The sequence below is a fragment of the Acinonyx jubatus genome, chromosome C1 (genome assembly GCF_027475565.1).
Source record: "Acinonyx jubatus isolate Ajub_Pintada_27869175 chromosome C1, VMU_Ajub_asm_v1.0, whole genome shotgun sequence".
NCBI classification, from domain to species: domain Eukaryota; kingdom Metazoa; phylum Chordata; class Mammalia; order Carnivora; family Felidae; genus Acinonyx; species Acinonyx jubatus.
Genome location: NC_069381.1, coordinates 7565121 through 7580950, shown reverse-complemented (window position 1 = coordinate 7580950; position 15830 = coordinate 7565121). Strand labels below are relative to the sequence as shown.

The 15830-nt window shown below is 56.9% G+C and overlaps 1 protein-coding gene across 3 annotated transcripts in view; it reads right to left on the bottom strand.

Moving 5' to 3' along the window:
* Positions 1 to 1742: 1742 nt before the first annotated feature.
* PEX14 (peroxisomal biogenesis factor 14) overlaps positions 1743 to 15830 on the bottom strand; it is a 142798-nt gene continuing 128710 nt past the window's right edge. For 2 of the 3 annotated variants that reach the window (XM_027060435.2, XM_053207064.1), the window contains 5 exons: positions 13251 to 13336; positions 10022 to 10124; positions 8749 to 8846; positions 4865 to 4956; positions 1743 to 3054 (listed from right to left, as the gene is read on the bottom strand). In XM_027060435.2, coding sequence (XP_026916236.1) covers positions 2610 to 3054; positions 4865 to 4956; positions 8749 to 8846; positions 10022 to 10124; positions 13251 to 13336 — 824 coding nt within the window. In that variant the 3' untranslated portion in view covers positions 1743 to 2609. The remainder of the gene's footprint in view (positions 3055 to 4864; positions 4957 to 8748; positions 8847 to 10021; positions 10125 to 13250; positions 13337 to 15830) is intronic. The other variant, XM_053207070.1, reaches the window with a different exon arrangement.

Below are 15830 nucleotides of genomic sequence, written 5' to 3'. Positions count from 1 at the left end.
GGGGACCCCGGGGCCAGGAGGGCCGTCCCGCAGCCTCCCAGCACTGGGGCCTGTTCTTTCCTAAATGACGCTTTACAAAACTACATTGTAATTGAGTTTAATAATCTTCCCCCTTCCAGAAAGGCCTGACGGGCGCTGCCTGCTGCTCACTTCTGCCCCATTCCAAATATTTTTACCTTATTTGGATGAAATGCATTATTTTTCTAATGAAAGGCTTTTTTTTTTCAAAGGGCTGTTTTCCCTCCGTCCAGCAGCTGCCTTTATTAGGCAGCACTCACGCCGTTTTGGGGAGGGGTTTTTTCCTCCCTGAAATCTCGCCAGACTCTCTGTCCTCAAAAGCCGACACTGGAGCTCAGGACCCGCAGGGCAAAAGGCCTTCAGGCCTGGGTCTCCTTCCCCATCTCCTGCCCATGGGCCCCAGGGACCCGCCACGGACACCCCTCTGCCTCTGGCTGGGGATGGTGAAGCCTCAGGTAGTCCTGTCTGGATGGGGAGGTGGGGGGGCACTGCCCGGACTCCCCTCCAGGGCACCCACCCTGATGGCTCCGGCCAGTGCCACCCCAGGCCACCTGCCCTCTGCTCTCCCCGTCCGGTGCCATTGCAGGAGGGACCAAGTTAGAGATGATGCCAAATGGTCACCAAGCTGAATGGGGAGAACCCCGAAGCACCCACTGAGGCCCTGGGGTTCCCATCCACTGTCAGAGGGCACGGATCCCACATCTGAGCCAAAGGCTCAGACCAGGCCCCCAACCCTCTGCTCATCTGTCTCTGGCCCATCGGCCTGGCTCCCTGACACCGGGAGCCCTGGCCCAGGGCGGGCTCGTCGCCCCCCAGCACAGAGTCCCTGAGGGTTCCGCTTGGCCCTAGGGAACATGTAGTGGGAAAAGGGACCGCAGGGACGTCCTGGGAGGTTATGAACATCAAAGGTGATGCCCGAGTGGGCCAGAGGCCTGGGCGCTCAGGAAGCCGAGTCACTGTCACCTGACACCTGCAAGGCGCCCTGGGCCACAGGGCCAGGTCTGCGGCAGCGGGAAGGGGATTGGGCTCCCGGCCCCAAAGAGAGGCCTAGGCAGAAGAACTGTTTCCTGAGACAAAACGGCACCTCGTTCCTTGGGGTGCCGGGCAGTGGCGCATGGCGGCCCACGGGGAGCGAGGCGCTCGCCCACAGGGCATACGCCAGGCTGCAGGGCTCCGCCTCCACGGCCACTGTCCCTGCACTTGGTCCCTGCCTTGGATCCACTCAAGGCCCCCGGATGTGGCGGTGCCCTCTGTCCGCACGCAGCACCAGCGGCTTGGGGGAGCAGAGGCTCCTCGGAAGGAGCGCCCGTGTTTTTCTGGGTGCAGCTGAACGCCGTGTGAAGGTTAAAGGGAGACGGGGAGGGAGAGCGGGAGACGGGGGAGGAAGACGGAGCGAGACACACGCTCTCCTGGGAGCACATTCATCCATTTAAGGAAGGAGAGCTCATCACGCTCAACACCAGGTCTATATACAGTAACATGAGGTCCCTTCCCACATCAGGATGTCGCCCTTCCACACTCCGAGCTGAGGACCAAACCCTCCAGCCGTCGGGGAGCGGCTAACGAAACCTGCCTCAGGAAAGGGCCTGTCACCCATCGGGCCCACGGGAAGGGCTGCCCAGGCAACCCACCCAGCCCCCCTCCGGGCTCAGCGGCACAGCCCTGGGTGAGACCCACTCCCGGGCAGCGGATGCCGCGAGCAGACAGGGAGCCACAGGCAGGAATTAAATAGTGACAACTCGTATTTATTACAATTATATACAGTAGTATCTTATATTCTGAAACCTATACCTGATCACACAAATGAACATGTGTTTCGGGGGCGGGGGGCAGACAGGGGGGCCCTGACACCTGGCTCCTACGTGGGAGTGAGAGCCACGTCTCGCCATGGGGTTAGCTGAGTCACAATGCAGCGAGCGAGTGAGCGAGGACAGAAGTGCAGAATGATTTCATTTGTCTGGAAGGACGACGGGCGCGGTGGGGCTTGGACGGCGCGTGGGGGCGCAGCCTCTGGACAAGAGCTGGCTGTGGGGCCCCGGGAGGCCCTTGCCGAGAGGGAGAAGAGCACAGGGCCGTGGCTTCTGGACACATGACGAGACGGCCCCCGGCCCCTCGTGAGGCTAGTGAAGGAGCCGCGGCAGGACGGGAGGGCGGCAGGTCAGCAGATACCACATCAACGCGGCTCTTCCTCCGCGGAGGACCGGGAGCCAGGTAATTACACTACCTCTTGTCATGCACGGTGTTAGGTTAGCTAAGATGCTCAGCAGACACGCCCTGGACAAGACCTCCGTCTGGGAGACAGGGCTGAGGTGGGCCCGGGCCCGGAAAATTTGCGCCCTCAGCCGGACGTGAGAACAAGGTCGAGGCCCAGCTGGCTGGGGCCGAGCGGAGGAAGCGGCAGGCTGGGGCTGGCGTTCAGGACAGAGAGGCCGGCTGCACGGAGACTTGTCCCCGCGCACAGAGCTCGGGGCCCCACGGAGGCGGGAGGCTGCGACAGCTCGGCCCCGCCTGCACAAGGCGGCCCTCCCGGAGCTGGAGGAGGAGGAAGAACCCGGCCAGGTGGCCCAGCGGAGGCCGGCTGCCCTCGGGGCCTAGTCCCGCTCGTTCTCATTGCTGGCACCCTCGGGCCGTCGCAGCTTTTCCACCTGCTCGTTGATCTGGCCGTCCCCACCCCGGCGGTCCTCCCTCTGCACCCCCAGGCAGTCTTCCTCGTCCACGTGGCTCACGTCTTCATCCTCCTCCTCCTCGTCCTCCCTCTTCTCCTCCTCGCCCTGCACCTCCATTCTCACCTGGCCCTTGACGTCCACCACCCCCTGGCCCTCCTCCTGGGGGCCCAGCAGGTGGTAGGTGGCCGTGGAGCCCTCGGGGCTGTGGCCCTCCTTCACGGGCGAGGATGACGTGGACTCGTTGCTGACGGGCGAGATGTCACTGCTGCTGTGATGGGTGGCAGCAGCGGGGCTGGAGGGGGACGGGGACTTGACCGGGATCTGCCAGGACGGGATCTTCGGGGCCGAGGGGGACGGTGGGAACTGCCTCCTGACAGAGGGAGAGAAGAAGCAGGGTTGGTTCCAGTACCCTGGGGCCCTCCCTCGGCAGAGCCACACACGTCCCCCGGCCAAAGCACTCCCCCAGGGCCGCTGAGCAGGGGGCAGGATGCACTGGGTCGCCCACCTCCCACCCTGCCACCCAGAAAAAAGGCCTCTTGGCTGGTTGGAGGTTGGGGCAGAAGTGGAAGCCAGAAGTGCCCTCAGAGCACCCTGCCTCACTCAGGGTGCCTCCCGGGCCCTCCCTGCCTGGACCAGGCCTGCCTTTCTTGGCAGGTACTGGACAGCTGGCCCCAGGGGCTGCCACAACTGAAGCCCACTCCCTCCCAGTCCTTAGCCCCTAGGAGAGGGGGCTGGGGGTGGAGGGGCCAGCAGGGAACTGAGGCTGAGCCAGGGAATTGGGGACCCAAGCCACGTGGCCTCGACTCCATCTACCTTATCTCCGACCTGGGCAGAAGTGGGAAGGCCTGGCCGCTGGCTATGGGCTCAGAGACCTCCCAACCAGAAGGGTAACGCCAGTGCCCTGGGCCAGCCCGGACCTAAGCCGATTGCACGAGGGACCCGGGAGGTCAGGTCCGCTTGGCAATGGCTCGAGGGCGGGCAGGCCCATCTCTGCCTGAGCCGAGAGGACAAAGGCTTAGGACAATGGCGGCTCCCTCGTGGGCTGCCCACGGTCCACCAGCGCTGGTCTCAGGACAGCTCCCCCCGCTGCCCCGACCCCACTGCATGGGGTGCATACAGCAAAGGCAGCGTGGATGCTAACAGAAATGCAGTTTGTGGTTTCCTTGCCTCCAAAGTTTCCAAACTCCCTGCTCTCTGTCCCCCTGACCTCAAAGGCTCTTGTCTCCTAGGTTCAGAAACACAAAAGATTTCTCCTAATGACAACCCTCTAGTCGCCAAGCTCGGTCACACCTCTCTTAGGGCCATGTTCTTTTCTCCCAAGAGGGCTTACAAGAAGGTGGCTTAGAGAAATGGGTCCCCTGGTTGGGGTCACAAGACCCCTGCAGCCCCCGATCCTTGACCCCGAGTGATTGAACCTTTGGACCACCTCACAGAGCCCCTACTAAACCCCAGAGAAGTGAGAAGCCAGGCAAGGCCGACCCCAAGTGCCCTGCGGGCCAGGTGGCCAACCAACCCAGTATCCACCTCGGGACTGAGTGGCTCCTGGGGCACAGGGCTTGCGGATTTAAAGCCAGCACAGGTTGGTCACCCCTCCACTCAGGGCTGCACTGGTGACACGGCCTCCACTGTCGGGGCTCATGGCAGGTGCTGTCACTGCAGGACAGGAGGAGACCAAAGAAGCTACGGGCGGGATGGCAGGCACTGCTTCTGTCCCCTGCCCTGAATCGGAGAATCCTTCCAACTGAGGATTCCCTGGCCTTCTGCGAGGAACTTCTCTGGGACCACACTGTCCACTGAGAGGTCCTGTCAGGGCTCAGGAGGGAGGAGGAGGAGGCGATGGCCCCGCCTGGAGGCCCTGTTTCAGGATGGGGATGTTCTCTTCAGCTCCAGGTCCCGTGTTTTGGCTGCAGCTGTCCCTGACCGGGTCTTGACAAGGCACCCCAGGATGTCCCCCTTGGAGTGGGGGGGGGGGTGCCTCTGGGGGAGGGAAAACAGAAGCTCCCAAGGTTCCCAAACTCAACCCCTGAGTCTCCCGGCTCAATCAGGGGCTAGACAGACAGGGGCCCCTCAGGGGGACTCGTCTCATCCCTTCCCGTGACAGCTGGACAGGCCCCAGGGCCTCCCACTTGGCGGCCCCAGGCTGGGGCAGAACCACAGCCCAACCCCCTCTCTCCTCCTACCGATTTAAAAGCAGCCCTTTCAAGGAGTTAATTTCCGACTTGAGTTCATTGATATTCTGGGACTCCAAGATCCAATTGGTAGATGTAGTGGCCTGAAAGTCAAAACACGGGAGAACAAGGATCAGAGCGGCACCCCCCCTCCCGCCCCGTGGGGCTCCGCCAGCCAGGGTGGCGGGAGGGGCCGCAGCATCAGCAGGATGCAGGGCGTGCTGTGTCCTGCGTGCCAGCTTGGAGACCGCTTGGGAAGGTTCTGCCACTGCCCATCCAGGGGTCTACCCTCCTGGGTCTTTCTGTTTAAATGACGGCACCCTAAAACCAAATACTGCCACCACTCTGTTCGGGTATCTGATGATATTAAGCAATTGTGACATGCATTTAGCCGTAGAGTAACGGTATCCTGGCTGTGCAAAATACCAGCAGCAAAAGAGCCCCTATCCTTCAAGAGATGCAAACAGGAAGTGTCTGCGATACGTGATGACCCACTGTCTGGCAGGGGCCGCAAAGCAAGCTGGGGGCACGAGCAGAGCCCGGCTGAGACAAGCGCCCAGCTGTGCGACAGAAACACACTGTCCGGGCTGCAGCCCTGTTTCCGTCACGGGTTTGGAACGTCCCATTAAAACCAACTAACAGAACAGGTGACTCCCATCTCCACACCAACTACACCAGCGAAGCCACCCTCCCTGCAGAGGTCACCACACACAGGACTGGACTCGGGGGTGAGACCGGCAGCCACCACAACCCCACGGTACGGGCCTACCTCGTTTTACTGCGCTTCGCAGACCTGCGTTCTTACAGAGGGAAGGTCCGTGGCGACCCTGCATCGAGCAAGTCTGTTGGCGCCGGGTGCCCCGGAACCGTTTGCTTTGTGTCTCTGTGTCACGTTTCGGCAATTCTCACAGCGTTTTAAACTTTTTCGTTATTATTGTATTCGTTGTGGGGATCTGTGATCAGCGGATAGGACTCTTGCTGAAAGTTCACATGACGATCAGCGTTTTTTAGCAATAAGGTATTTTTAAATTTAAGGTAGCTACGTTTTCCTCAGCATAGTGCTGCTACATCCTTAATAAAGTATAGCGTAAACAGAACTTTCACGTGCACCGAGGAACCAAAAAAGTAACGTGACTCGCTTTCTTGCAATAACTGCTTCACTATGGTGGTCTGGAACCAGACCCGCAGTATCTCTGAGGCGTGCCTGTACCAGGGGGTCAGGGAGACCGCTGGGCACCCGCCTGGCCCGGCCCTCAGCTCCAATCTCAAGCAGGCCCGGAAGACAGGCTTCGCCTCGGAGCACCTTCCCGTGCTGCTGGGAGGCCTGCGTCTCCCTCCTCAGGGGGGTCGGGCCCCCAGGCCGCACCCCACTAAGTGCAAAGCTACCACAGCATGCAGGCCACACAGTCCATCCACAGTCAGTGTTTGGGGATGACTCTGAAGGCTCAGCAGAGGGAAAGAAGCTGTTCTAGGACTTAACTCCGATTCTCTCCCCGAAGAGGGTCCACGGGAGAAAGGGAGAAAGGGACAAATGCCATCTTTCCGTGCGTACCTTTCCCCTTTGATTTGACCATTTTCGAAATAAACTTCAGACAACCACAGCTTTCTTGGGCAAGTCTTGTTGAGACAGACAGAGAAGAGGAAAGTCCAAACGGTGGCCCCCCAGATGGCAGTCGCCGGTGGCCAAGCGGCCTGTGAAGTGTTTATGGGCCAATTCCAGGCATGATGGGCCCAGATGCGCGGGCCTGCATCCACCAGGCTGGATGCCACCTCCAGGTGGCTTCAAGTGCACTGGTTAGTCGTGCAAGGCCCCGGCTTCCCTGACACCTCTACCGGGGCTGGCAGCGGGGAGGGGCCCTGGACGGTCCCACCAGCCTTCTGCGGGCTTCTAGCCTGGGGTGGGGGCCGCTCTGGGCCTGCTCAGGCGAGCGCTCCTTTCCAGGGAGAAGCCCCTCGGAGGGGCCGAGGTCTCGGCGGCGGAAGCGCACGCAACCACTGCAAACACCAGTCACCCGCACACACATCCCCTCGGGGTCCTCGCTCCAGACCACCAGACAGCGCAGATCCAGGAGCCACTGTTCTGGCTTCTCTGAGACCTTGAAAGCCATAGCAGCCCATTAACAAGGGAGCAATTTCCACTCACCGGCCTACAAAGGACTCAAATTTCCAAACGCATATGGTGCCAGATGCCAGGATTTAGAAATAAAATCTGACATCTGGGGCTTTTTAGCCAGTCTCTTTAAAAAACAGTTGTAGAAAACTCCCAGCCTTCAGTTTTATGTAGGTTTTTTAATTACTTAACGCTCTTCTTTTTAATTTTTTACAGTGCTGCAGTAGGAGTTTGGAAGCCAGATATAAAAACTTACGTTACAGCTGAGAAAACACAGCTCTGAGTCTCTGGTTTATGGGGTAACCAAAGTCTTCCCTCTTTTGGGTTTCAACACAGCACCAGTGAGCCCCTCGTCAGGACAGGAGAGGATGAAGGCAGCTGGGGGCGGGGGGGGGGGGGGGGGGGCGGGACCAGCAGGGAGGCAAGCACAAGAAACTCGCAGAGGCAGCGCTCAACCACCGAGCACAATCCTGGGCCCCCTCCCCTCTTAAAATGCAACATGTGGTCTTAATCTTAATGCTGCAGGTCTGCAAACAGTTTTCCAATTTCCGGAATGGCTTCTGGCCATTGGCAGGCCACCGCTTCCAAAGATAATAGAGGAGAGTGGGGCGGGGGCCATAATACAGGCTTCCCGCTTGCTTTAAGGGCCGCTAGCCCACGGGGAGTGCGCACAGCAGCTAGAGGCGGCCGTGGGCGACCGCAGCATCTGCGGGGGAAGTGCAGGCAGCACCTCGTGTGTGGGGTACCAAGAAGGGGAAAGGGGATTCTTGGGGACCCCTCTTCACAGGAGGTACCCCCAGATTCCATCAGAAATAGAAAGATTCCGGTTTCACTTCGTTTTGCAAATGCAAAAGCTTTGAGTGCTGGCTCACATCTGGTTGTGCACCGGCTGGGGCTTCTCCTGGAAGAGCCACTCAGAGTAGGTTCCTCTACAGCACGGGCTGCGTGGAAGCAACCAGAAAGCAGCACAGGAAACAGGGATGGACTGGGGAGGACAGTGGACATCCTGGAGCCACTGGACCACTGTCCCCTGGGCTCAGTCTAAGTGCCTCGGGAATGACCCTGTCATGCACCTATAGGCCTGGGCCAGAAGCTTGCAATCCCGGGAGCTGACAGCAGCTGGGCACTGTTCTAAGCATGTGCAGACAGTGAAGGGGTGCCATTACAGGTCCATTGTACAGATGAGGAAAGTAAGTCAGGGAGGTTAAGTAACTTGCCTGTGCTCATGCAGCTGGCATGCAGCAGAAGCAGATTTTGACCCAAGAGGTCTCATCCCAGGACCTGATATTGCCAAGACTACTCCAGACTTGGGAAGTAAGGCATGGAAACAGCCCCGGGCAATCCCAGCTGGCGCTCTGTTAGGGGCTCCCTGACTCCCCGAGACCTGGGTGTAGAGAATCTGCCCGTGGATGCAGGGTTTCGCCCAGGGCCCTGGCACACTCCCCCACTTCCCTGCTCCCTGGACTCGCTCTTGAAATGCTGTGACCTGTGGCCTAAAGTGCCAGCGGAGACCACCCTGTGTCTACACCGGCCACCTCCAGAGCGTGGGCGAGAGCTGCCACAGGAGGGGCCGCAGGCAGAGAGCTGCCTCTCCTCCGTCCTGCGAGGAGGCGACACGGAGCAGGAGAGACGGGACGGTGGCCGCCTCCTTTCTCTGCGAGGACTGTGTGGGCCCCTGCTTGTGTATCCGGCATGAGAAAAACAAAGTCAGACCCCGTGGAACGTTGTAAATGAGCAGAGCACCGAGCAGAGCAGACCTGGACCCGAGCGGGTCAGGGACAAGTACCTTGGCTGCGGCCAGTTCGTGGGCGAGCTCCTGGACTTTCTGCTGCTGCTGAATCAGCAGCTCCTGGACGGAGGCTAAAGTCATCTGTAACTGAGTCACTGGGAGGAAAAAGCAGTCACATCGCTGTTAAATGATACACACAGATTCTTCCCTTCTCTGTCCACACACCTATAGCTGCCACATCTAATTTATCTGCAGTCATCCCCCACCCCACAATCCATATAATTTATCTGCACTCCGGGCAATCTACCTGCACTGTATCTAACCTCTAGGATTTCCACTCCATCTTTCTATTGTGCACTTGTCCGTGGTCAACAGTATATCCGTCCAAAACCTCTCCCCTCCAATTACATGTGCTTATGATTTGCTTGGCTCTTCCGACTTCGGTTGCGTCCGCGTCCCGCATCTCACGCCCCTCACCGTGCAGTTCTCGGATTCTCCAAAGCTGGGAGAAACGCATCTCAGACCCATATGATACCGGGCGCGGTTGAAGACCGCAAATCCCGCTTTCCTGACACTCCTTCCTGCCCTCCGTACCCAACCCGGAGGCTGCCGTAGCTCCCGGGGCCACGGTGGTACCAAACCGTGTCCCAGCCGTGGGCCCTGGGCCGTGGGCCTCCCAGGGCCAGATGCACCAGAGCGTTTCTGGGGTCTCTGCAAGTGCACCCCAGTGGGACAGACTCCTGCCTGGGACAGTGGCTCTCTCGCTTGCCTGAGTTTTTAGATTCAGAGCCTCCGTCTAGTAAACAAGTTTATAAAGAGGAAAAGCCGTCTCTGGTGCGACAGGTCCCAGCTAATCTGGGCCATCACTGGGGCACCGGGTAATGAACGCCAGCCCTGTGGAGTCGATGACAGAGGAGGTGGCTGGGGTCCCCGGAGCCGCAGTAATTACAGCCTCTCTTGACCCTGTGCTGGATTCTTAGAGGGAAGGGGGAAAAAAATCGCTGAAAACCCCCCTGAAAACCTCACAGAAGCAGAAATTAAAAATGAACTTTACAGCCCTTAGAAAGGCTGTCATTTTATTCCCCTTATTAATATTCTGAGGTTGGGAGCCTTTCCGTAAAAACATAATTAATTGAGGCCGCGCCGACAGTAAACAAGCAATTTCAAATTAAACCGAAATGACGGCGGCTTCATTTGCAAATGTGAACAGATTCTCAGAGCAGATAAATGAAGTCACCACATAAAGTGGAGGCGAGGGGGAGGGGCGGGGCGAGAAGGGGCTGCTCGGGAAGGCTTGGAGGGGCGACTTGATGGAGTCATTAATCTTTACCTGTCTGTGCCACGCTGCCACTCAGCTCCGAGAGACTTGCCCCCATCCTCTCCAGGTGCTTCCTGTCCTCTCGGCCACCCACGATGAGGGGGAGCAGGTATTTCTACAAGGAGCAGGGTGGGTGTGAGCAGTGGGTGCCAACTTGGGGTTATTCTCCAGTGGGCTCGCCAGTTCTGCCCACCAACTTTCTCTCTGTCACCTCTGGGTTTTGGAAACCCGACACCGACACAAACACCGTAAATGAGATGTTTGAAAGTTACGAGGCTGATTAAGATTCTTTCTGAATGAGGACAAGGACCCAGAAGCAGGGGCGAGGAAGGTCCATGTGGTCTCTTTTTGGTTCTTTCACTTAATTACCTCCGGGATGCTACATATATTTCAGTAACAAAAACTATTTAAAATTCTGCTTTAAAAGCTGTAAGATAAAGGGGCACCTGGGTGGCTCCATCAGGTAAGTCCTCGGTTTTGGCTCAGGTCACCATCTCACAGTTTGTGGGATCGAGCCCTGCATCCAGCTCCATGCTGACCAGGTGGAGACTGCTTGGGATTCTCTGTCTCCCTCTCTCTCTGCCCCTCCCCTGCTCGTGCACATGCTCTCTCTCAAATAAACTTTAAAAAAAAAAAAAAAGTTGTAAGATAAAAATGTAGAAGGTGATAGAAGAAAGAGATCCCACTGATGGCCTCCAGGCAGTGGAAGGGAAGCTTTCTTCTCCGAACCTCTAAACACTTTGAACCTTGTGAATGAATTATCCATTCAGAGAAAAATGAGTCAAATAAACAAAAAATAATTTGAGAAACTAGATGAAAATCCACAACAGACTTCTGGGCCTTTGGTCCTTTTACTAGAGAATAATAGATGGTATTCCAAGGCCATCGAACGAGGTCCCACCTCAAGTTTGTTGTTGTTTTTTAAACTAAGCCTTGAATCCTCAGAACAAGTTTCCTTCAGGTGAGAGTCAAATGCAGTCAAAGTCCCCCCAGACACAAGGGCAGCAGGAGAGGAAGGGGCGGAAGCTGAAGACATGGGTTCTGGGGAAAAGGAAGTGGATGCAACAGGTCAACTGAATGACACGGTCCAAAATTCAGGAAGCCTAGGGGAGCACGGGGGTCTTGGAACATTCAGGAAGAAGGCAAGGTGGGGCACAGCTGGTAACTGGCTGCCTACTTTGAGGTGTGAAGGGGCGGAAGGCAGGCAGCAGGGTGGCCGCTGGGAGAGCTGGAGGAAAGAACGTGGCTCAGGACTTGGCGCCTCTTGTTTTTGGAGCGTGAGCCCAGTCGTCACCATTAATGGGGTGGGACTAGAGGTAGCACAGCACAGGCTGGCAGGTGTGACCAAGGAACTTGGCTTCCTACTCCATTTGGTGCCCCGATGGAAAAAAAAAGAGAGCAACTTCTCCATTAAGGCTCTACTGGAGAAGGAGAAGGAGGTCTCTCACGAGGGGTTTGCGGGAGAACTCACTTCAAGAGCGACTTCTCAGCGAAGATCATTATTTAGCACACATATAGAAGCATTTTCTATTTTGCAAAGTGCTTTTCAACCGCTGTGTGAATTATTACCCACAACTGAGCCGAAACTCATCACATGTAGCCTTACGTTCTGGGCTGAAAGTTTCCCGAGTGTACAAGTCAAGAGATTCTTACCCATGTAACTAACGAAAAATTCAATTTCTGAGATCAAAAAAGCCACGGGAAGGAGCGCATACACTACCGGAGCCCAAACTGTCACGTATCTATAAAACAAGATGACAGCTCTTACCTCTTTTTTTTTTTTTTTTTTAATTTAAAGAAACTAAAGAAATTCTCATCACCATTGTGACTTATCTTTCAACATCTCTTTCTTTTTTAAGGCGTAAAGATCAGGGCTTCATGGAAAGAACTGATGATACCTCTGCTTTGCTCCTCTAGCCGCAGGCCATCCGAGGGCAGCCATGTGACCATTAGGTACTGCTTAGGAGAGCCGGGAGTGGTTTCGAGAATTCTTAGTGTTTTATTCTTCTTGATGACTGTAGGCAGTCAGTGACTGGAACCAGGCTTTCAGCACACAGGGTCGGGGACGGGGGAGGGGGGGGCATCGGGTCAGAGGGAGAAGTCCCAGGACCTAGAACATTTTGCTTCTGGATTTGACATGGAAATTTCCAATTCCAAGAATAGATGTTACCTGAAAAAATTACACTCTGCTACAACTCTGTCACTAGATTTCGCACTAAGTCAAAAATTAAGAATCCCAGAGCACACTGTTTAAACATGTTTCACGTGCTAAAAGTTACAATATTGAATCTGGGAATTCATTCAGACTTTTTTTTTTTTTTTAATCTGCAAATGAGGGTGGAACCACAGGGGCTCAGGAGCGGAGGCCTTCTCCCCAGGACCAGTAGAGAGTTGTCTCTGGGGCTTACCCCCGGCTCTGTGTCCTCAAAAAGACGCACTTTGCTTCAAATCAAACTTAGTGTCTGCTAGTCAGTATCTGGTTCGTATTTGGTATCAAGGAAGTACGTGTTCATTTCACGCCTGCACTTCTGTTGGGAACAATGAAGTCTGGGATCCAGCGGGTTGACCGTGAAGTTTGCGGGAAAAAAATCCCAGATTTACGTGGATGCCAAGATAATATGCAGGAAACAGAAAACACAGCCCATAAATAGGATCACAGTGAGATTCTCAAAGCTGGTTCCCAATACTAAAGTAGAACAATAGCATACAGAATGCTTCCTGGGTGCCAGGCACACAGCACTTTCAAAGGAGCAGGGGCTCCTTTGGGCTTCACCACAGCCTCGTGAGGTAGGTACCACTGTCCCCGTCTTACAGGTGAGACCACTGAGCTACTACTAGGTGGCAGAAGCAGGATGCCACACAGCAGCCGGGCCCCAGCGTCCATGCTCTCAAGCACCGTGTTATTCTGTCTCTCAGAAATGCCCCGGCCACTCAGCATGTGCCGGGCACATGGCCTGTAGATGGATGGGCTCCACGGTCACCCTGTGCGGCGGGGACGCAGAGGAGCAGTGCTGAGTGCAGCAGACGAGGCGGGGTCTGGAGTTGCCACGCAGGCGGGGGCAGCACGGAGCCCGAACCAGACGCCCCGCGCAGAGAGCATGTTCCTCCGTATACTCCGCCTCCACACGCGGCCCCTCTCCTGCCATCGTGCTCCAGGGCTGGGTGCCTCGACACAGGTAAACCCTGGGACGGGGGAGCGTGGGGCTGAATGCCAGGGGAGCCACAGGGAAGGCGGACTTACCTTGTAGAGCTGGTGAAAGCCAAATGCAATGCCTGCCGTGATGACAGCCAAGGCGCCGTAGTCCCTCCATCGGGACCCCACAGGGCCTGAGGTGGGGAGAAAAGGGCGTCAGGAGAAGCACACGCATCCTTCCTGGGCGGGGGAGAGCACGTGTACTGTCTGAATCTCAGAGGATCGGCATCTGTGACACACAACTACACGGGACGGCGTGCGACGGTCGGGAACAGCGGCTTGGCGTCGCCTCCCCGCTCTTTCCGGACCACCTGCCTCAACCTCACACCTCCTGTGCAGAGGTGTGTGGCAGCGAGCAAGCCTCGGGTGGCCCTCAGGTGACAGAGGCGATCTAGGGCACAGTCTCCGCTCTCAGGGAACAAAGGGTCCTGTGAGGCTGACACAAACACACTTAGGTGTGCGTCAATACACGTCCCCGCACCTGCCACCCACAGGGATGAGCTAAGAGCCACTTGAGAGGCAGAGGACGGGGGAAAGGAGCCTCCACCATCTGTGTATTCAAGACTTCACGAAGCATCCTCTGCATGCCCGACCGTGTTGCAGGCACGGGGGCACAATGGCGACGAGACTCCCGTGTCCTGGTCTGCTCTCACACTCAACAAGTGCAGGAGACAGCTTCCAAACAACTGAGCAAGGCAACCCCGGAGAGTGATCAAGAAGGCCCAACAGGGCAGGCACCTGGCTGGCTCAGTCGGTGGAGCAGGAGACTCTTGATCTCGGGGTTGTCAGTTCGATCCCCCACGTTGGGTGTAGAGATTACTTAAATAAATAAAATCTTAAAAAAGGGGGGGGGAGCCCCAACAGGGTGATGCCGGGGAGTCGGGGGAGAGAAGCAGGGGTCGGCAGGGCCTTGGAAGAGGCAGATGCTGAGGCCTGTGGGGTCCCAAGGACAGAGCTCCAGGCAAGGGACGAGCAAGTACAAAGGTAGGGGTTGACTTTTGTTCAAAGGAGAGAAGGTGGCCAGTGTGACCCAAGTGAGCAACTGGGCCTATCCAAGGGGGGAGGCCAGCAAGAGCAGAGAGGGGTCACCCAAGCGGGAGTGGTAGAGGGCAGAGCGGGGAGAAGAGGTGGATCACAGCACTGGGGTCACCGAAGGCTCTGAATCACGAGTGACCCAGTCAGCTCTGTATTTTGGGAGATAACACGGGGTGTCCTCGAGGGCGAGATACAAGTGGGAGGTAGAGAGGTGAGGAGGCAGGGAAGAGGCTACCAAAGGGGCCACAAAAGGTAAGAGGGACGGGGCCAGGATGACAACATGCTGCTGCTGTGAAGGGACCGGAAATGGGCAGCCAGTCCTTGCGCAGGTGCAGGCCCCAGGCCCAGTGCTCTAGAATAGCCTCCAGGAGAGCCCCCCCAACTCCTGAATGGAGGAGAGCGGGGTTCTCTACCTCACAATCTTTCCCATGCACTGTTTACAAAGTGCTTTTGTGTCCATAATCTTCCCTGATGCTCGGCCTCCTCTCAAGGGACCTGCCAGGGAAGGCAGGGCACTAATGCAGGACACTAATCCATCCGTGGCAGCAGACCACAGCACCCGCAGCAGGCTGTCCAGAAGGCACAACCCGGGACTGCTATGACAAGGAAGCCGGGGTGCGCACGCGCATTTAGGAGAGGAAAGGGTAAGAGGAGGAAGAGCAACCGCATTCCTGAACTTCTTGAAAAGAGCACGAGGTCAGGGGGCAAAGCTGAAGCACGGTCAGGGGCAGACACCAGGGGCGGGCGCCGGGGGTCTCTGCCTTCACCTGTCCCTGGGCGTGCAAGCTCTCCAGGTCCTCGTCACATCCTGGCATCTCGTGACCAGAGGGGAGCAGGCGAGGGAACTTCTCAAAGCTCAGTGGCAGGACGTGGGCACTCAGGGAGGAGGGGCTGCTGACACACAGGCCGCGGGGGGTGGGGGGGTTGGTCCAAGTGGCAAAGACCCTCAAGGTGGCAAGGACGCCGCTCCCGCCTCCCTGAGGTGAATGGGGTTTCAGGAGGCGGACGCTCGACAGTGACGCAGGGACCTGGAAGTCTCTCATCAGCCACCTCCCTGCTCACTACCTGTGTGGCCTACAGACTCCCAACCAGTTTCCCAAGGTGGCCCAGCCCTGGAGTCTTCTGCACTTACTCCCAAGATGCCCACCCCCCCCTCAGCCCTCAACTCCCTTTTCTGTTTTACAGTTTTTGAGGAGCTACGAGACGCACACGGTCTAAAAAGCACACAGATCATCTTGTCATTCTACTGCCAACAGCCTCCCTCCAGCATCAGCAGCCACTGTGAACAGCTTCCTGTCTGTCCTGCCTGAGACCTTTTATGCATGTCTAAGGCAACACTGCTCCGTATTATTTGCCTGTTCCCCCTCGTCCTCATTCTGCTGTCTTTCCAGAGCTGCCTAATATTCCATTTAAGCAACTCCCCATTGATTTCCGGCCTCTTACTGTTTCACACAATGCTGCCCCCAAGGACTGTGACCGCATGTCATCTCACGTATACGTCCGAGTACAGCCGTGCACGTCAATCCCTAGGCGCCTAGGTCGGAAGTGCAGGCAATTTGCAATTTGGAAAGATACTATCAAATAGTCCTCCAC